We start from the raw sequence: 22,975 nt of genomic DNA on the forward strand, positions 1-22,975 counted from the left end.
TACTTTGATCATTGGGCGAATACAAGTGTATCAAAAGTAGAACAGTTGAAAATAGTTCGATTGTTTTTTGTTTTTATTGGAGCTGATAACTTCAATATGTTAAATGGTTACGTATTGGCTATTGGTTATTCAAGTTATTTCAAATTGAGGTTATTTCAAATATACCTGTATCTTGTCGATCTATCAAATTTACAAAAGAAGTTTCATACCAGCGTGCACTTGTATTAGAAAAGTCGTCTGCTTCTTTTTGTCACGTAGTAAGGATATTTCAGTGCAAACAGTGTAAGCGCATTGACGAATGTGTAATTGATATTATATTTGTGGTTCGTTAATTAATTTCTACTATTTCTTATAAGTAAAACAAAAGTAAATTTATACTTTGACTTTGAAAATCCACCCTTGAAAGAGTTCAAAGACCTACTTTTTCCAAATGATGTCTTTAAAATTAATGATGAATTACGCTATGTCGCATGAATTTGTAGGATCAAGCAGAAACAAAGATGTTTCAAGCAAACAATCTATTTCACAACTGTCGATTCATTAGCAACAGTTATTTTCTAGGTTAGATTTCCCAGTCAATATCTCGTGTTTCAATTTATCAACTTACATTAACGCCAATGGAATAGTCAATTATTATAATGGTCTTGTTTGAATATTCCTTCCATTGTGTTTGCCACTCCTAATAGTTTCAACACTCTATTAACAAAAAGTTTGCCTCTGTTTTTCTGTCAACGATAGACTAGTGCTTTTGTTTTTTAAGAGAATGGTAATTTAACTATAGTTACGTACAACATAATCTCAATACAGAAAACTTTATCACGGCGTCTTCATTGTGAGAATTTAAAGATATAGGATGTGACACGAGTTGTTATTTGATATCAATTTTTAATGAAATGAATTCAGGAGAATGTTATTAAAGTTACATTGGTTTGTTATTTGATAAGAACTTTTAATAAAATAAGTGCAGGAAAATGTTATTAAATTAAGTGACATTATGTCCATCATAGGGTATAAATAAAATTGAGTGAACAAGTCAAGTGAAAATAAGTTTAAATCTTGCCATAATTTCTTTCAATGTTAATTGGCTTCGCATAAACGATAAATAACCCAAGTGACCTAAGGAAATATCTGTAAATGTGCATCAGAATGTACATATTTATGAAAGACTTTGGCAATATTTTTATGTTTTAGGATTTTTCACCGATAAAACTTATCTTTCCCCAATAGCAGTTGATAGGTGGAAAACAGGTGACCAATAGGTGATATCGGTGTTAAATACGTTGTCATCGGTTCACTCCATAATTTGGCTAAACAAACTACTGATCAATCACCGATGGCTCTGTATAACTGGGGTGTTACTGGCTTTCTTGGGTAACTGTCCAGTAATTTCCATTTCTTCGCAAGTGACCAACTACCTCACCCCACATGATTTTTTAAATCAGCGATGCAGAGACAAATGCCCATTAGAAAAATGGTTTCTTTTAAGGCGTGTAGAAACACGCTGTTCCCTGATTTCAGCTTTATAATATAGATTCTGGTAGTTTAAATGTAAAAAAAAAAAAAAAAAAAATAACGCGGGCATTTTCAGGCGAGCCAAACTGTAGAAGGTTTGATTGATCTTTGTTTATTACTAAAACACACGTTTTATGGCATTACTTATACGTTTAAATATATGAATTACAGCAATTAGCTTAACGTATGTAACGGCACAAATAATATCTAAGTACTTAAATTAATTATATGCAAATGTTTTCTTTCACAGCAAAATTTTTTTAATTATCTTAATTATTACATATGGTAAACTATTTGACACTTTCCTGGTGCATAATATGAGATTTAAATATTATTTCCCAGGAATATCGTCCCATTAATATCATGCTAACTTATTATGTCATGGAAGTGGGTATAAATATATTGAAAACAAGACCGTGCTTTATCAAAAATTTTCCACGAATGTCCAAAGAAATACTTACTGTATATAAAATTAATTAATTTTGAAGAGAAAAGAGAAAAACTATTGGACCAAAGAGTCCGGAGTCTGTCTTGTATATGCCATTGATGTTTATTCTTATGACGAATGTCACATAAGTGTCCATTTATAATCCAAAGACTAATTGATAGTTTTATTGCATATTTAAAATGATCATTGTTTTCAATTTCCTTCATTTGGTTAGTGCAATCTAATCACAAAAGGGTCTGTGGTAAAAGTTTGCATTTTCCTTTCTAAAGCATTAAGATATTATAAATAATAAACAAAAAAAACGCTTATGCTTTTACTATAATGTGTAACCTAAAACCTTCAGAGCTTCGACAGTCAACAGTAATATGCAAAGTGCTTTATCCTTTATTTATCGGCGTTGGTGTAAAACACTATATAGTTATTTAATATAATTAATGAGGAAATGCCGTTTTGAACAGCAACTTTAACCTTAGCTATTCTTTGATGGCATTTGCTTTGCAACAAGGGCTATGGAAATCTAATTTTTATAGACATGTTTCATTTTAAGTTATTTATCTCTATCTATTTTAAATAACATGTGGTTAGCTATGCCGGCAAGTTGCTCAATGAATCTCCTTTATGGGAAAAGATTAATTTCGGCTTTTCGCAAAATTATTTCTTACAAATTAATCATCTTTTTAATTCTTTAAACTTTCTTTTCATATATCAGCAATACCGTTCTAAAATTATATCAACCTTACTTGCTGTTTTATTATAAAACTTTAATGTGAATTTTGAAAAATAACTTCTGTAAGTAGTTTCTCTTTGCAATATAATAACAATATATTATTACATAGCTATATGTTCCTAACTCTGCAATAAGAAAATAATTTCATGTACAATGGATAAACATTTGCTATACTTTTTGTACTTTTAGTGTTTAAATCATGAAACAATCACAATGTACTGTAAAAGATGCGTTTAATGGAGTCTTAAATTGCATAAAAATATCATGTTATTTTATCATATTTTATCATAAAAACACTTTTTTTCTCATTTAAAACAGTGACAATAACCCCGCAATGACAAAACGCCTAACAAACATGAACTATGTCTATTTATGTCAACAGAAAGTAAAAAACGCATTTGTTTGGCTTTAAAACATGACAATTAATTTGCGATGCGAGGAATAATGAATGCCAGACGTACAGCTCTTTAGACAATGGATTGTTGTACATATACATCTTAGAACACCGCCTTATTTTAAAAAATAATTGTGTATAACATGACACGGAAGTCACATGCAAAAAGCAATCCTATAATCTTCTACAATATTTCAACGATTACGGCCATATCTTGTATACGTAATTAGATATTTCTTCACATGGTTTTTCATATTTTTTGTGAGGATGTTTGTGGTGTGTACTAGTAATATTACATTTATAAGGTAATCCTGTGAATTTATCACTCTATTAAATTTTAGTGGTTGTCGTTTAGTTTAGGGAGCTGTCGCCGTTTTTTATGTTCCTTAATTAAATAAAGACAGACATTCGTTAAAATACCTTACCTCAACTTGCAGCCGTAGGAATCTTTTTTTCTGATGTAACTTGTCAAAGATGTCCTCAAATCTACACGTACTTCTATTGATGTTTGACGTAGTCATTTACAGTCTAAAAGAATGATAAATGTAGTATTATTATATGGGGATATCTCTGACTTCACCGTTGACAGCAAGCTTAATATATTGTCTTTATTGTTCAATGTCTAAGAAATTCCATTAAACAGAAATCCTGATTTATCACCGATTGACATTGTTTTCCTCAACAACAAATGTATATATCATTTGAAGTTGATATTTTTATACATAAATGATGCACAGACAACAATGTCAATCTTCAATCAGAAGTTTTATAACTGTGTTTATATACATTCTTTGTGGATTTATGTAATTCTAAAGTTTTAGCACGAATAGAGGGGATTTTGAGCTCTGAAGCTCTGTTTTAGTATGCTATACATGAAGCCTTTTCAGTGCCTTAAATACGGGTATTAAATTAAGTCTCAATTGAACCGTCTAAATTAAAATTTATAATTTACTATCTTTAAGGCTCAATATGCCTCAGAAATGCTGTCAATTACATTTTCCATAAACTTTTTATTTTTAGTATCTGATTACAGTTTCCAAAAAATACTTATTAGCCATATTCATGAACTCTCCCCTGCTTCTTTTGCTGTGTTGGCATTTGTTATAATTATAATGAATTAGTGTTGTGTATGGAAGTGAAAGCACTACTTTATTTACATTTTGTTACCTTTATGACACATTTCTGCACAGTCAGCGTTACTTTGTCTAGTTGTTAAACATCTGACATGTTCTTTAACCATTATTAAAACATTACTAAACACACGTATGACATTTTTAATACACATGTCTGAGGTATAATGTGCCTTTAACAATACGAAATGGCATAATAAAGGCTAATTATTGTAGATATTAAAATATAACATAAGTCAAAACAATACAGACAGCACCTTTTAATAGAACTAATAATCAGACAAGACCATGTGATAAACAACTTCGATATCACTTCGCCAAATATACAAATGCTAGTGATTCTATCATTGGGTATTGTCCAGTTGCAAAAAAGAAGAGAGAGAAATGTCACGTACACTAGTTCGAAACACTTATAACTATTTCAAATAGTTTTATTTTCATTTTTAATTAATATTTATGTATATCAGAAAATTCAACAAACTATTAAGTACATTTAGGTTTCTTCTTAAGACCCATGCTTGAACCTTTGCTGTGTATACAATATAATATAAAAGAAATTTGTAATTGTTCAAAAAATGATGTGTTTACTACAATATTCCCTTAAGTAAAATTACATATTCTCAACTTGAAAATCTCTTCAAAATGATAGTTTCGAAAAAATCCCTAAAGCAATTTCGTTGATTTAAAGTTTCAAGTAAAACATTTTAAACGTATCTATGCGACAGGGTTTTAATGACCATATTGTCTACTTAACAAAAACTAATAATGGTAGTTGTCGTTCTAGGAATACGAATGAATTGGTTTTTATACAGAAAAAAAAACAATATAAGTCAAACTTGGTAAGTAATTGAGTTTTACTCGTTTCAACATACTTAAGATTTTTGTTGCACATTTCAGTTAATGCCAGACATACAATGTAGCTTGTAAGCAGTAACAAACTTTCGATATACGCCGACATTCTTTAATATTGCATTGATTGTATTTGACTTACCGAGGTCAACATAATGGACTATTAGATCCTATCAAAACTAATTTGCTGTAGTTTCAAGTTTTTTTGTCGCATCTTTTCGATATTCTGTAGTTCTGATATGGTGAATAAATTATATGCATTACATCTAAATTTCTTACTCTTTGGCTTTGCATGTAACATTCTTTTTTCAGACTATGTTTCTTTTTAGTTGCTATATGTATTATGTGATCTTGCAGGTTTAACTGTTCATGATTGTATCCATTAACTTTGAAACTTTTGTCGCACGATGCAGTCTGATATAGGAGCAAAACGCATTACCATTACCGTTGTACTGTATTTTCCATGTCAACATCTACCCTGTGCTTTTGTTTTCAGTAAAGAGTCCTCTCTTTTGGTTTAAACATATTTATTTTTTCATCAAGTTACAATATTCACATCAAACACTAAATTTATACAAAATCTTGATAAGTGGATTGGACTGGAGGCTCAAAGCTTATTGTAATTCTCTCCACGTAGTCCTCCATTTTGTTATATTTGTTTGCTTTTTTCATACCATTTTCCTTTGTTTTTGTCATCAATTCTTTTTCTTAGAATCTTGCTCTATGTTAATACTGAGGCAAATGGCAAATTTGCATACAAGATTATGGCTTGAGTATAACAAACCGCTTATTTTCTTTTACAGCACTACTCAATTTAAAAGTATCTTATAATTTCTGTAGTCCATGAAAAGTGTTTTTCCAGGTTATTTTCTTGTTCTCCTTTTGTTCTATCCCCGGCTTTAGCTTAGATAGGCCATGATTACTCTTGCTATAAAATATGAAGGTGGCATTTATCAAAATCGTGACATAAAACGAAAAGAAATACATTGTCAAACCTTTTAACATAAATATGAACGCTATTGAACAGTTTTTAGTATTCTATTTCACTAACAAATTCAGAGAAAATAAATGAAATTGGTCAACAGCAGTATGCTGATTATGTCAATCATTCACATTTCGCAATATTTCTATTAACTTGAATTCCCATGGGGAAGTTAGTTTAGCTATAATATCAAGTTCAATAAAACGGTACAGTTTGTGCAGAATTTTATTTCTCAAACATCTGTACAAGTGGTATGGTTGTTCCTTTAACTGAAGAAATAAAAAACGATTCCGTTTTAATGCACATGTTATCAATATTACCATAGAGACATCCAGGATTGGCCTCCTCCAGATACATTTCAAACATTTCTCATTAAAATACACGATCCAATTCATTGTATACACCATGTGGTTGTTGTCAAAGGAAAAGTATATCATGTATACGAGTATAGATCTTATAACAAATTCCTAGATTTTAAGAAGACAAAATGTAACTATTAGTTTCAACTGATCAAAAGCAACTATAATGATTACTTCATAGATATATTTACATGCCAAAGGGATGGGGGGAACCGCGCTCTAAAAAACATTTAACAATTATAGGTATTGGAAAAAATATAAAACGTATTTTATTTTATTTGGGTTACAATTAATTTTTTAAACAAAAAAAAAAACATCATAAATAAGAAAATAAAATATCCTCCTGAATGTATTTTGATGGATGTTATTAACGAACTGCGAAATTTTCATAGCGGTAGCCCTTTTTAACAAAGCTTTTAAACAGGATATCGACTTTATAAGTCTCTGATTTTTTTTCTTCATTTTCCAGCTATTAAACGCACAATTAAACGATTTGCGATTCACGTAATGTCTTAGTTATAACCAAACACCGAAGAAATTCTAGAAAATAGACATTTTGTTACTGTAACAATAATGCAAATGTATTGTAATTCAATATCATATGATATTTTCATCATGTATAAATTTTACTGGCATTTTTTTGTGATATTTTTCTCGAAAGTAAGTATAAAAATCATATCTTGTAGAGGAATAAATAATAATAAAGAAATGTCGTTACTTTGTTAATATCAATAACATTGAAATTTTAGTAACTATGGCATTATTTCAAAATAATTATTATGTATGTATAATGGTTACGTAAATGGAATTTGTATAGATGGGTACTATAAGGCATTTATTATTTAAGAGGAGTGTTTTATAAGGATTAATGTGCTACTGGTGTTAATCAAATTGTGTGAAAGTTCTAATTAGAATTAACTTACAACTTTGTAATTGTTCAGAGGGTCACATGTAAAATCAGGATGCATAATGACGGCATATCTTCTTGTGTTGTCTTTAATATAAATAATAATATTATCATAATGACAGTTCTAGACCGTTGCGTTTTGGCATGTTTGATAAACAGCGACAAATTTGGAACAAATTGATCACGCTTTTAGTATTAGATTGGTAAAATTGGAGCGATGTTGGGAATTGAGACAATGTGACAGAGACTAGAGGAAATTTTATGAACAAGAACTTACTTATCAATCAAGCTACTGATAAGAACAATATTGGTTTTTGATAAGAAAGTACGCGTCTTTCCAGTATGTTTTAATCGGAATATTTGCTTTGTGATAATGGTTGTCAGAGTTTGTCTGATGAATAAATATTGGAAAATTAGCTACTACAAACAGGTTTCACTACTGTGTCATCCAAACAAATCATGTTAAAGTCAAAACATCTGTTTGTCTGAATTGAAAATGATTTGTATAATGTGATTTTAAACAAACATTTGTAAGGATTAAAAAGAGGAAGACATCACGATTAATTCTTGCATATGGATATTTAAATATTTGTTATTGGAAAATTTACCACTGAAATGTGTAACAGAACAATATGGTAGGTAATGTTTTAATCATCGTTATTAGAATCGAATTATCTGTCGTTTAACAAAGACCGAATGATGCAAATGTAGGGGATACAAGACAAGTCGTATAGGAACATTATACTTAAGAAAGGAAATCTATCAAGAAATAGTCCTGATACTTAGCTGTATTGACTGTTCTTTTAAAGTTTGAACATGAAAAACCATATTTCTTACAGCTCACCGTGATAAAAACATTGGTTTGATTCCGTTGCAAACTAGTCATAACAAAAGTTGTGGGAAATATAAGGCACAAAGCTACTAAACCAAAAGGGAAATAGCCGCCAGAGGCCCCCGCATGACATTCTCGCTATTCATTTGGTCGTTTGTTCTGTCTAGGATATTTCATGAAAAAACCCTACTTATTTCCGGAGCATTTCTGGTATTTTTTATAATGTACCTGGTTTTATCTAATATAGTTAGTCACTCATGATAATGTAAAGGGATGACTGATCATTTTTATTTACCTTTGGGCCACGCTCTGTATATATAAGTGTGTCAGCTATTCTGTAATATCAAACGGAAATTGAGATTTTACATGTTGCATTCCTCGATGTTTAAATTGCATGTTCTTTCACGTTTTATTGTCGGATACAGTTTTAATTTACAAATAAAAGAACATTTATATATTTAACAAACGTAATATTTCTGTTTCATAAAATATAGCATATTGTAAATACATAGTGGATATTCAAGTATTTTCTCTACAAAAACATTATATTATGAAAAAAAAAAATCGAAAGGAAATTTTAAAATTTTCATATTTTAACATTTTTCCTCTGAACACAGACAGTTTGCATTTCCGCCAACGGAATATATATATTATTTTATTATACTACGGAATTCTTTCAACCGGGTTTTTAACTAGTCCACATGATGGCACAAGATAATATCGCGACCTGTGATCCGGAACGCACGGAATCCGCATGCATCGAATTTTAACGAATTTATTGGATTTTTTCTTTGTTCGTTTCCTAGATTTATAAAAAGATAATTTAACATTTTCTCTTATTATGATTGGAATTTTGTTGATATGTGTAGATTCTATCATTTAAATATTATGATACAATAATAAGTAAAGAGTACAGTAGAAACTGGTAGTGTTCAGAAAGAAAACAAATTCAACCAACATATATCCATGATTTAAACAATACTTAATCAATGGTTTGATTTAAAATGTTTGTTTTATTCTGCGGAATATGGTAAACTATGTGCCTTAGATATTGTCATTGTAATTTTGCTGAAGCAATTTTATACCGCTTACAAGTAATCGTATTTGACAAAGCCATTATGAGTGAAGAAAACACACAATTAGGAACAACACCTGTGTGCCCAAATCCATAAATTACATTTTTATTTTACATCTACGAACAAATAATGATCTGAATATAGTTGTTTATCTGTCTTATAAATACCAGGTCATTAAGTTTTATTCATGTAATTATTTAAAGACGCTGCAACGTGCACTGAAACGAGATATCCTATTTGTTGGCACGCATGACGTTATTTAAGCCAGTAACCAATAGTTGGTACTTGAACATGAACGTAACAAAACATGATATGGTTTTACAGGAAACAAAACACAATACGATATCTGATTTCTATTTAAGGCACATTAAACATTAGAAAAGGACAGACATGTGTTTTGTAATGTTTAAAGTATTTCAGGTGTCTATCACCTTTAGGAAGAAGTGTTGATTGTGAAATAATTTGTGATACAGGTTGCAAAGTTGTATTTTGTCTTTAAATACCCATAACTGTACTGATGGCCAAAAACAAAAGAAGCAAAATATAAGCTTAAATGTATCGCCAATGAGTCACTTTTTGGAATATGAATTTACCAAAAATAAAATCTTTGGAAAATAAAAAGATTTGAAAAAAAACTAACATTTTTAAGGTTAGTGGGCCTTTAGAAAAACAGAAAATCTGAAAGAAAAGAAAATCAAAGGTCATGTAGGGCAAGAGAGTTCAGGAAGTGAGTCAAGATCGGATGCAGTGTCTGACAAGGAAACTTCTAATGAAGCTGTCCCGCTCGTGTTTACAGTAAATAATTTGATCAGTGGACGAATACAAGTGTATCAAAAGTAGAACAGTTGAAAATAGTTCAATTGTTTTTTTTTAATAATTATTATTATTATTATCATTATTATTATTATTATTATTATTATTATTATTATTATTATTATTATTGAAGCTGATAACTTCAATATGTTAAATGGTTACGAAATGGTCATTGGTTATTCAAGTTATTTCAAATTGAGGTTATTTTATTTATACCTGTATCCTGTCGATCTAATAGCTATTAAATTTACAAAAGCAGTTTCATACCAGCGTGCACTTTTATTAGAAAAGTCGTCTGCTTCTTTTTGTCACGTAGTAAGGATATTTCAGTACAAACAGTGTAAGCGCATTGACGAATGTGTAATTAATATTATATATGTGGTTTGTTAATTAATTTCTACTATTTCTAATAAGTAAAACAAAAGTAACTTTATACTTTGACTTTGAAAATCCATCCTTGTAAAAGTTCAAAGACCTACTTTTTTCCAAATGATGTCTTTAAAATTAATGATAAATTACGCTATGTCGCATGAATTTGTAGGATCAAGCCGTAACAAAGATGTTTCAAGCAAACAATTTATTTCACAACAGTCGATCCATTAGCAACAGTAATTTTCTAGGTTAGATTTCCCAGTCAATATCTCGTGTTTCAATTTATCAACTTACATTAACGCCAATGGAATAGTCAATTATTATAATGGTCTTGTTTGAATATTCCTTCTATAGTATTTGCCACTCCTAATAGTTTCAACACTCTATTAACAAAAAAAGTTTGCCTCTGTTTCTCTGTCAATGCTAGACTAGTGCTTTTGTTTTTTAAGAGAATGGTAATTATATATACTATAGTTACGTACAACATAATCTCAATACAAAAAACTTTATCACGGCGTCTTCACTGTATAGGATGTGACACGAGTTGTTATTTGATATTAATTTTTAATGAAATGAATTCAGTGATATTGGTTTGTTATTTGATAAGAACTTTTAATGAAATTAGTGCAGGAAAATGTTATTAAATTAAGTGACAATATGTCCATCAAAGGGTATAAATAATATTGAGTGAACAAGTAAAAGTGACAATAAGTTTAAATTTTGCCATAATTTCTTTCAATGTTAATTGGCTTCGCATAAAGATTAATAATCCAAGTGACCTAAGGAAATATCTGTAAATGTCCATCGGAATTTACCTATTTATAAAAGACTTTGGCAATATTTTTATATTTAAGGATTATTAATAATTGACGCAAAACATTGTCCAGTATCAAATTTGGTCAATCACTATTATAACAGTCAGTCTTGAAATATATGCATGAAGTCAGTTCAGCTCAACTTTACAATAAAAATGAGCATTAAAGTATCTGGCAAACTTAATAACATTTTCCCTTCAGGAGTTAAATCATTTATAATAAATGACAACAGAATCCAGATTAAAACAAAAAACAACAACAATATGCATCAACAACAAAAAAAAAGCAACAAAAAAGCACATACAGTACATGTATGACAATATTGAACCAAAACAGTCGCTTAATATATAGAACAAAAGTGAGCAATTTATTTGCGTGTAATATCAAGAAATATTGATGGTTTTATCACATAGGAAACAAGGGAAGCCACATGATCATTTGCGCTTTTGTATATTTTCTTGTGTTGATTATTTCAGTAAAGCACACTTTCCGGATGAAACACTTAGAGAAAAAAATATTGACCGTATGTTGAGGAAGATAGCACTTAAACTTTATTGCCTTCTTTGTACCTTGTCTGATAAAAATCTGTAATTTACTAGCATATTGATTACAATTTCACCTGAATTAAAGAATTCCCCAGGATTACTTCCGTACAATTAATTACATAATATAAGGTATACTGGGAACGTTGCAATTCCATTAACTGTATATACTCTCTGTTATAATTTTAACTTTTCAATCTCGATATAACACCGTTTTATTAGAAAAAAACCCGATGAAATCCCGTGATTATGACGATGAACGAGACTTTAAGAGATTATGTCGTATACATCAACTTCGTCTCTTTTTTATTTTTATTTCTATTACTTTTTTTTCATTTTCATAGTTTTTTCTATTTGTTTTTTTTTTAAAACGTGTGATATCCTAATTCACATCATGGATTTCAATAATAACTCGTCTTGAAATTATGTCTTGAACGTAATAGTGATTCAGATACCGTATAAAGAAGACATTGGTGACAATTTCCGATGAAAACATCGAACTTGGTAATAAAAATCAATGTCTAAAACTAGGCCAGAAAAATAAGAAAGATGCTTATTACTTAAAATGAAAAGATAGATGATTAAAACTTTGTAATGGTGATAAAGTTATTTAGTTTGATTGTAGTTACAATGACAATAACTAATGCAGGTGCGTTAGGTTCATCGACTTGGCGTTGGAACATTCGTAATTACCGAGTTTAACTTTATGTTTTAACGTTTTCCTTGAAACACATAGTGAGACTTATCCACATATGTACTCTTTCGGCTCCTTACACATACCGTAATTCTTTACCATTTATCTGAACTCAAGTGTCAGTAAGTGTAGCAAAACGATGGACCCACCGCTTCTGATAAAAATATAGTTTAGTGGGCTTATGATAACGATGACATCACAAGTGATGACAATGATTCTGTTGTTGGCCAACGACGACGATGATGATTATAAAATTATTGGCTATAAAGAAGAAGACGTTTACACTACATTGTCTTACTGGAAATGTTTCGATAATGATGACAAGTGAAGATGTTCATCAGAATCTAGAAAAGTACTTTTATTCCACAAACTTGTACAAGACACATATTTCAAAATGAAAAACAGCTAGGCCTCAGGTGCTCAAGTCAAACGCCTGCTTATTTATGACAATGCAACAAAACTGTTATACCAACTTACATTTACTTGGTCACCGACTGTGTTTCAGAAAAGAAAACTTTGTCTCCAAATTCAAGGTGGAGAGCTTTATAAGTAGACGGTATTCCACTAGAAAAAGAATTTTGCATGTTGTTGACAAATTAAACTTCCGACCACCTCCATCCATTATTCTTTATTCTTCCGGGTAGCTTTATCCTTTGATAACGAGGAAAGACAGCTCACGGACAGCTCTATCCGTTAAATCATAACGGGTAAGCTCACAGGGGACCTCTATTCGGCTGAAGATTTATACGGTGTAACATAACTATTATGAACTAGAGATCATCTATAATTTCCTTTATTGCATTTTTGAAGCCTTCTCAGGGGATCTCCCTTACAGAATTTCATCAAATTCAGTCTGGTATCTGACACATGGATATCTCTTCTCGTATTTTGAGACATAATTTCAGCTTCAATATATTCATATCTTCTCATAGTAAGATAAAGTATTTCACAAGTACTCTATTTATTCTTATAGATAGCATTTTCAGCTCGCGATAACACCTAATTCATGTCGTCTGCTGACAGATAACAAATCAATACGCGAGCAGATGTTACTGCCGCTGCTATGGCGACACTTGTATATTTTATTGTTTATTAATATCTCACCAATAAACAAAAATACACACAATTATACTAATTTAAGTTCCATTATATATAGATTTACATCTCATGTTTAGTTATTTTGATTGTAAATTAATAAATTACGACATGCATCATATTTTATAGTTATCAAATTATGTAAAGTTTGTTTAAGACAATCATAAAATCATGTTTTATAATCATAAAATATATAAAGAGTATGCATTTTTTTTTTAAATTGTCAAATGATGATGATGAGAATTATTATTGTTATTATTATTATTATTATTATTACGATGCTGCTTCATATCATCATCATCATGGCGATGATGATGATGACGACGAAGAAGCAGATGATGATGGTGATGATGATGGTGGTGGTTGTGGTGGTGATAATAATGATGAAGATGATAATGACGATTCCACTTGTTGTCAATAATCTTAAATGTATCTATATGTTTCTAAGAATTCAGGATAATTAATCATTTGTTAGGTTTAGTATGCGTTTCCAAATTTAAAGGAAATAATGGAAAAAAAGAGGAAATGGTAATTTCTATAAGCAAACAACTTAGAGATCTATACGCTTTTTTTGATAAACAAAGATTTTTACTTTTGTTGACCTGCTCACGTTTCTGAAAAGATACTCATTGGTCATTGAGCTGAACTGTTTTAAGCTTGTGAATTGATACTTTTGTTTTGAAGTTAAAATACCGCTTTGTTAACAAATTGATACTTTTCGAACACGGTATTTCCCATTCAGGGCTAGTTTTTCATCTCATATGCTCAAAGGCCTATTAATCCTCCGAAATGCTTCCATATTTATTCATCAAATGCTTGTAATGTTCGGTATACTTTTATAGTTTTCAACATGTTACTCATTGGCCAATACCTAAAGATGCGCTCACTTACTCCCAGCAGAGCCCTGGACCACCTCAGTAAGTTACTGGGGTGATCCGGACGATTCGGGGTGAAATTATTGCTGTAGTCACACTTACCGCGCCAGCACTTCGGTAGTTCCTAACTAACCACCCTGGATGCGCTCCGGACCATCCAGACAGAGACCAAGTGAAGCTACGGTTCAGGCTGGTTCTTCCCCGGTCGTTCCTGGATGAAGCCGGTCGATCAAGGCAGAGCCCCGGCAGAGTCCAGGTAAATCCCGGTAGGTCCCCGGTAAAACCCCGGTGGATTGAAAACGCGCGAAAATGATTACTAGTATGTTGATACATAATTTTCATTAAATATAATATCTATTAGGAGTTGCCGGCAGACTTACAGATGTACTCCGGTTGTTCCCGGTCGTACCCCGGTCGCTCCCGGATCACCCCGCACGTCTTCCGCGGCTCTGCTGGAATGTAAGTGAGACTGCAGCTTTAGACACATTTTAACATCCGTTGCATTTTTTTGAAATTAGTACAGTTATAGTGATTTAGTATTTTGTATGAAAATGTTTGTTTAAATTTTTTCACTTTTATCATAAATTATTTAAAATTTATCGCTACTTTCTTCATGTTATAAGCATCTAAGTTACTGTAAAAACATTATTAAAATGTTAAAAAATGTTTGCCCTTTCTAAAGAAGTAAAAATACTTATATATTTATTTCTTAAGCATAATGTGCCTTTAAATTCATGTTAAACATTTAAAACATTTTTTGCCCTTTCTGAAAAAGGAGTAAGTTTATTCATTTTTGAGGTTTAATTGTCTTTCACGTAAATCCAACGTATCTATATACGATTTACGAGACTTTATAACGATAGGGAGTGGGTGGGGATTTGAGTGGGAAGAAATTTCCATTTCTATATCTTTATTTTCGTCGTCATTTGTTATACATCTAAGTTAAGTGCAGAGATTTCAACGTAAAGTGAAAGCAAAATTGACGATAAACTAGTAAAGGTTATAAAAATGTTCATTATAAGAAACACAATACTGTCTGCCATTTAAAGAGAAGGTGTGGAGGGAAAGCAACAGATCGCCATATATAGATCACTGAAAGGTCGTAATACAAATATAATGTATTAGAAAGCCTTCAGGTGTGAATAATTCCTTGAGAAAATAAGTTCGTGAGAACTGACTGATACACTTGTAAATGTGAAATATCTTAAAAAGATGAAAACATTAAAGTTTTGGCACAGAAGATCTGAAATAGGACCATAGTGTGTTTTTGTATCGATCTTGATTCATTTTTAAATAGAAACGAAACATGTAAGCATATCAGTTTACATGTAAGTATATCAGTTTACATGTTAGCATGTAAGTTTACATGTAAGTATATCAGTTTACATGTTAGTATTCCAATGCACACGTTAGTGTTTGTTTCAGTTTACGCGTCGGTATATCAGTTTACATGTTAGCATATCAGTTTCCAGGTTAGCATATCAGTTTACATTTTAGTATATAAGTTTACACGGTAGTATATCAGTTTACACGTTGGCATATCAGTTTACATGTTAACATATCAGTTCACACGTAAGCATATCAGTTTACTTGATAGCCAACCAGTTTACATGTTAGCATATCAGTTTACATGTTAGCATATCAGTTCACATGTAAGTATTCCAGTTCACACGTTAGTATATCAGTTCACATGTTAGTATTCCAGTTGACACGTTATTGTATCAGTTTACCCCTTGGTTTATCAGTTTACATGTAAGCATATCAGTTTCAAGGTTAGCATAGCAGTTCATACGTTAGCATATCAGTTAACATGTTAGTATATTAGTTTACACGTTTGTATATCAGTTTACATGTCAGCATATCAATTGACACGTTAGCATATCAGTTCTACATGTTAGCATATCATTTTACATGTTAGCATGTAAGTTTGTATGTTAGCATATCCGTTAAATGTCGTTGCTGTTTATGACTTCCCTAGCAAAAGTTACTGATTTCTTATCGACAAAAATTATTTATTTTACAAAATGTGCGCTCGAACTCATAACGAGGCTTTAAGTTAACTGAATTTAAGCAAATATCTGGTGAAGTGATCCTTCGGAAGCAATAAAAACAGTGAAATTACATGAAAATTGCAGACTCGGTTTGATTGAGTCTGTACATGAAGGATAATGAAAACGTGCAACATCCCTCACGCTCCCAACACCGGCTTGAGCGGTACTCAATTCTCAACACTTAAAAGTGCTGGACTCAATGATCCCGAATGACCAGTGTGAACAAATAGCGTCGGTCGTTGTACGTGGTATGTCGAAAATCGGCATATGTAATATAAACGGAATCATATTAACTGAATCATGGTTTTGTGACAGTTACTGCACCCTTATGTTTTACCGCATCCTTTTGTTTTTACTTACCACACCATTTCTTATCGCACCATTTTGTTTTGGTGCACCAGTTCGCTGGGTTTTTTTATTCTGTTTTCAGTTTGCAAGGTAATGAAAGGGATACCTTTTGACTTTCTTAAGTAAGTCTTGAAAAGTGACTTTTGGTTTATATTAATAACCCTCATATACTTATGCCGATTTTTTCCTAAATTTGTTCATCATTGTTAATCTATTTTGTTGAGAAAAAAGAAGCAACACTTATTTTAAAATTAATTATGTTCTTTTTTTAATACGAATATAGAAAAATAGTAAAAATTATAAAAGATATGATCGGTTTTTATATATAAACATAATCATGATGAAGTAGACATAGGAGCCACTTCAAACATGTAAGAAAGTCCCTCCATTCTCTCCTCGTGTATGTCCATGTAGAGTTCTGCTTCTGGCTCACTAGGCGATGGTGGTAATCGTGTACGTCTGCGGTAGATTCGAGCTACTGACCTCTGTTTCCTCCAAGTTGTCCACTGGGGACCTATAAACAATAAAGACATTGTAAGATTATTACTATCCGTATATTTATCTATCCGCATTAAGTTGTTTTCGAAACCCAAGCAATACTTGAAAATGAAAACACGTTAGTTGGTTAACTATTCCCACCCCTATATTTTCCCATCAATTTATTTCAATCAATGTTTCTAGTCAATCAAAATTTAATAAACATTTACTGCGCTAGTATAAATTTTTCTTCTACGCTTTTTTATTTAAACAATGCACCACTCCCGGTAACGTCTAAGAGCTTTATCAAAGCGGGAGGATGGGGGGTGTTGGGGTGTTGGGTGTTGGGGGAAAAATCCGGCTACTCTCTCAGGTTAAACGCTCACATTAAAATGTTCTCTTTATGGGGATTTTATCGATGTTTGTATTTGATGATGGTGTAAAAAATAACTTAATATCTCAGTAAAGTATAGCTTACCTGTTATATTGGAAAGTTTACAGCTGTCAAACAAATCATTGGCAGTCTTTTGTTGTGGAGGAGAAATTGCGCCAACGTTGAAATGTTCTCGTCTGGCTGAGGTCTGTGGTACGTTTGTCTGTGTGGAGAACGTTTTGCACTGTCTGAGTTCTGATTTCTCTGCAACTAATGGTTAGAAATAAAGGTGTATTCTTAATTTGAGATGACTTTATAAATTTGAATACAATATTTAGATACTATTGGCAAAGCATAACAAAAGTATTTATAAAGTGGAGTTTTTCAGTGCTTGAATATTTTGAAATTATCTACGATGTTAAAGAAAATCACAACAAGCATGTCTTAGGAAACTGTTAATTCATATAACAAATAAGTAACAAAATAAAAAAAAATTAGAAAGTTAAATTAAAACTAAAAATTGTCAACGCTTTAGGCAATATGATCAATGACATCTGGCAGACATCACATGTTTTTCCTCGTTCATTTTTCTTTCATACTCACTGCTCAACCTTTTAAATCATTTAAATATAATGCAATATAAAGATTAAGTACCTGATCTGCGCTCTCTGTAGTGAACATTTGTAATGTCTCGGGTCTGATAGTTAAAATCCCCGGCTCCAATGTAAGCCATAAACTGATTGGTCTGGCTCGCTAACAGGCTTTCTAACTTCGAAGCTGATAGGCTGAAATTCCAGGATCATAAATTTATTAAGAGTTTGATAATTTTGCAAAATTATACGTAATTGTTTATTAACCTTGAAGACTTTGACTGATAATGAGACTTTTTGTTTGTTTGTATTTTTATCTTTCTTTATCTTTACCGAATTCATTCACATATTTACAAATAAAAATACATAGTAATAGTTTAGAGCGCTCATTTATGTTATACAGAAGAAAACATAAAATAACTTACTGAAACATAATTATGGTTATATTTTCAAAGCTTGTTGTGTATTTCTTGAGTAATACCGTTTGTTGTTATGTCGCTATTGACGTCGTATCTTAGTAAACAGACAACGACGTTTTGACGTCGCGTTAAGCCAATGAGATCTCATTTTACTTATGAGCGCTTAGCCGCACATCCAATCTCTGATCACGTTGCAAGGTTTTGATGTCATGACGTTACGTCGACTCTCTTGTCCAATCAGATATCGTTATTATAAAGATGACGTCATAAAAAGGCTGCCCTTTAAATTATTTAAAAAGATGAACTAACATAATAAATGCAATCAAATTTATTCCAACAATATGAAATTCATAACTATATATCTGTTATGATCTATTTTGCATTTTAACACAGTTTACTCAAGATATTAACTATAAAATATGAATAAAGCAAAGCCTCAAAGCTCGGTTGTACTCATCACAACCACACACTTTATACGGCCATTGCATGATTTATATGACATCTTAATTTAATCCATCCGTCAGGGAACATAGATGGGAACCATAATAAGACAGGGAACCAGATTATTGTTCGGGTATTATAGCATAAAATCGGCTATTTTTCCCTCTTTTGCCCATGTTATAACGGGACCAAAACCATGTGTTAACATAGTCACGCGCCCTTGTTATAGCCCGGTTTCACCTATGCGCAATACATACAGGGCCCAGTAAACAAACAAACAAAAAATGACGATTTGGCCTGTTTGCCGAAGAGCCATGCGCTCTTGTTAAATTGAAATTTATTGATTCGAGGGCCTCAGTTGCATATTCCAGTAACTATGCCGGAAAAACGGCGTATAGACATCGGTGCTAAATCTTGGTTGTCGCCCTTTCTAAGAAACGGACAGTTGTCAATGTAAACAAATACTGGTCGGAGAGATAACTCCGACGCATAGATAACCCCGACACTTGATAAATATAATTGTTTTAGCTTTGTTTTTCAACAAATAAGCACATGATCACCTAACAGTATAGGAGCAGGACAGAATGTGATGATTTGTTATAATTTGGTAGACTTTTTAATGTTTTTCAAATAACCTAAACTTTTTTGTAGGCAAAAACTGCTTCAAAACATTCTTTTTACTAAATTACAGTAAGGTAGTTAGAAATGTATTGACCACAGGCCACTGACTAGGGAAAGATTTTTGAAAAATTGTTTAAATATTTACAAAAAATAGATAAACCATATAAGATGTAAAAATAAATTATTGATGCTGATTTTCCAGTCATTTTTTACTAAAAAATTTAAGTGTTGACTTTATCTACTGTTGTGGGGTAAAAAGACCATGTTTTGTATACCTCATTCAAGACCTTAAAGAAGTACCAGATTCCATTTTCATACATAGTTTTTGTGGTGTAATGTAAAGTCTTTGAACTGAACTTTGTTTAGGTGGTTCAATATTTAAAATATACTGGAAGATAATTAAAATATTGCAAAAAATATGTGATTTAGTGTCGGAGTTATCTCTCCAACCAGTACAGAAGAATCTACCTGTCATTCAGTTTAACACTCCGATTAACTTACAAAACTAGATAACACAAAATTGATATGAGAATATGTTTTTTTTATTTATGTTAATGTTGATAAATGCTCATTATATTTCTTTGAGAGAATAATGCTTAGTGCCTGATTTTGTTATAAACTGGTTTGCTTGAAAAAAATAACCGATTCTGATGTCACTGATCTTTTTTCTACCGTCAATCTGAAATCACTCTAAGAATTTCTGAGGGTCATGTTTTGTCTTGGGTAGAGGGTAGAGTAATGTAACGTTTTTTTTCTTGAGATAATAAATCTCCAAAGGCCAAGCTTTGTTAAATCAATTAAAATTCAAAATTTCGTTCGGTTCCGAGAATTTTCCAAGTTGTTGGCCCCGGAAAAATGAAACGCATACGTAAAACATAGAATTGGATAAATACCGTCCAAGCACAAGAATTTAATGTAATTGTGTTTTGTATAAACTATACATCACGAATCTGTTTGAAAATTTTATGCTATAATAGCGTCAACGCACGTTTATTTCGTGTTATAAAGTCTGCAGAGTCCCTCGGAACTGTTGGAGCCCTCGCCCTACCGGGCTCGGGCACCAACCGTTCCTCGGGACTCTGCAGACGTTATAACACGGAAAAACGTGCGTTAACCCTATAATATAAAATTAGGCAAAGCCTATGAACGGGAAAGTCGGTTAGAGTTATCATTCATTTTTATTTTACATTTTCCGTTTTAAAAGTGACATTCGGTATGTTCTGCAATGTTTCCGTTTATTCTGGTTCCCTGTCCCATTATGGTTCCCATAGAAATGCGCAGGACAGGATGATGAAAATGATGATTCCACATGTTGTCAATAATCTTACATGTATCTTTTAAATATTTGCAAGACTCCATAAATCATCAATAAGTCATGAACACCCGTGCGAGTCTTTCACAGCTGTTATAAATAAATATTATGTTTGCCTTAATTAATTGATTCATTTCTAAGAATTCAGGAAAATTAATCATTTATTAGGTATAGCATGCATTTCCAAGTTTAAAGGAAATAATGGAAAAATAATGGTAATTTTTATCAACAAACAACTTAGAGGCATATACATTTTTATTTCTTAACAAATATTTTCACTTTTGTTGACCTGCTAGATACTCATTTAGGACAAGCTATTTCACATTCAACTCTAGTTTTCATCTTAATTATACACTTAAAGGCCCATTCTTTCTCCGAAATGCTTTCATCTTTATTCATCAAATGCTTTTTGTTGGTATACTTTTAAGCTTTCAAAAAATGTTACTCAGTGGCCAATACCTGACACATTGTTAACATTTGTTGCAATTTTTGTTATTAGTACAGTTATAGTGATTTAGTATTTTTGATGAAAGTCCAAATACTACTTTGTTTATATTTTGTTACTTTTGTCATAAATTATTTGCAATTTATCGCTACTTTCTTCATGTCATAAGCATCTAACTTACTCTAAAACATTATTTAAATGTTATAGAATTCATGTTTTTAAAGAAGTAAAAAAATATTTATTTGTGATGCAAAATGTGCCTTTAAATCCATGTTAAAACATTTAAAACATAATATTGCCCTTCCTGAAAAAATAGTAAGTTTATTTTTAAATTTGAGGTTTAATTGTCTTTCCGGTATATGTAACGTATATATACGATTTACCAGACTTTATAACGATACGGAGTGGGTGGGGATTTGAGTGGGGAGAAATTTCTATTTCTATATCTTTATTTTCGTCGTCATTTGTTATACATCTAAGTTAAGTGCAGAGATTTTAACGTAAAAATGAAAGCAAATTGACGATAAACTAGTAAAGGTTATAAAAATGTTCGTTATAAGAAACACAATACTGTCTGCCATTTAAAGAGAAGGTGTGGAGGAAAAGCAACAGATCGCCATATATAGATCACTGAAAGGTCGTAATACAAATATAGTGTAATAGTAAGCCTTCAGGTGTGAATAATTTCTTGAGAAAATAAGTTCTTGAGAACTGACTGATACACTTATAAATGTGAAATAACTTAGAAAGATGAAAACATTAAAGTTTTGATACGGGAAATCTGAAATAGGAACTAAGTGTGTTTTTGTATCGATCTTGAATCATTTTAAATAGAAACGAAACATGTTTGCATATCAGTTTACTTGAAAGCAAACCAGTTTACATGTTAGCATATCAGTTCATATGTAAGTATTCCAGATCACACGTTAGTATTCCAGCTCACACGTTAGTATATCACTTTACGCGTTGCTATACCAGTTTACATGTAAGCATATCAGTTTCAAGGTTAGCATATCAGTTTTACAGTAAGCATATCGGTTTACATGTAAGCATATCAGTTTAACAGTTAGCATATCAGTTTACATGTTAGCATATTAGTTTACATGTTAGTATATTGGTTTACATGTAAGCATATCAGTTTTACAGTTAGCATACCAGTTTACATGTTTGCATATCAGTTTACATGTTAGCATATCAGTTTACATGTTAGTATAGCAGTTTTACAGTTAGCATATCAGTTTACATTTAAGCATATAAGTTTACATGTTAGCATATCACTTTACAGGTAAGTATATCGGTTTACGTGTAAGCATATCAGATTTACAGTTAGCATACCAGATTACATGTTAGCATATCAGTTTACATGTAAGCATATTAGTTTACATGTTAGCATATCAGTTTATATGTAAGCATATCAGTTTTACAGTTAGCATAGCAGTTTACATGTTAGCATATCAGTTTACATTTTAGCATTTA

At 31.4% G+C, this 22,975-nt stretch overlaps 1 protein-coding gene and 1 long non-coding RNA gene across 2 annotated transcripts; one reads left to right on the forward strand and one right to left on the reverse strand.

Moving 5' to 3' along the window:
- Positions 1-17,142: 17,142 nt before the first annotated feature.
- Positions 17,143-18,784, reverse strand: LOC132732516 (uncharacterized). The gene is made up of 4 exons (XM_060718962.1): positions 18,687-18,784; positions 18,326-18,456; positions 17,777-17,941; positions 17,143-17,335 (listed from the first exon to the last, which is right to left on the reverse strand). Exons 1-4 carry the CDS (start codon positions 18,692-18,694, stop codon positions 17,157-17,159), a joined length of 483 nt encoding a protein of 160 aa, XP_060574945.1. The 5' UTR covers positions 18,695-18,784; the 3' UTR covers positions 17,143-17,156.
- A 478-nt stretch (positions 18,785-19,262) lies between these two features.
- On the forward strand, positions 19,263-20,525 carry LOC132732527 (uncharacterized). The gene is made up of 2 exons (XR_009626061.1): positions 19,263-19,588; positions 20,201-20,525. It is a non-coding gene; the product is annotated as an uncharacterized LOC132732527 (long non-coding RNA).
- The last annotated feature ends 2,450 nt before the right edge of the window (positions 20,526-22,975 follow it).

Source organism: Ruditapes philippinarum, unplaced genomic scaffold (genome assembly GCF_026571515.1).
Source record: "Ruditapes philippinarum isolate M1 unplaced genomic scaffold, ASM2657151v2 ctg576_1_1_1_1, whole genome shotgun sequence".
NCBI lineage: Eukaryota > Metazoa > Mollusca > Bivalvia > Venerida > Veneridae > Ruditapes > Ruditapes philippinarum.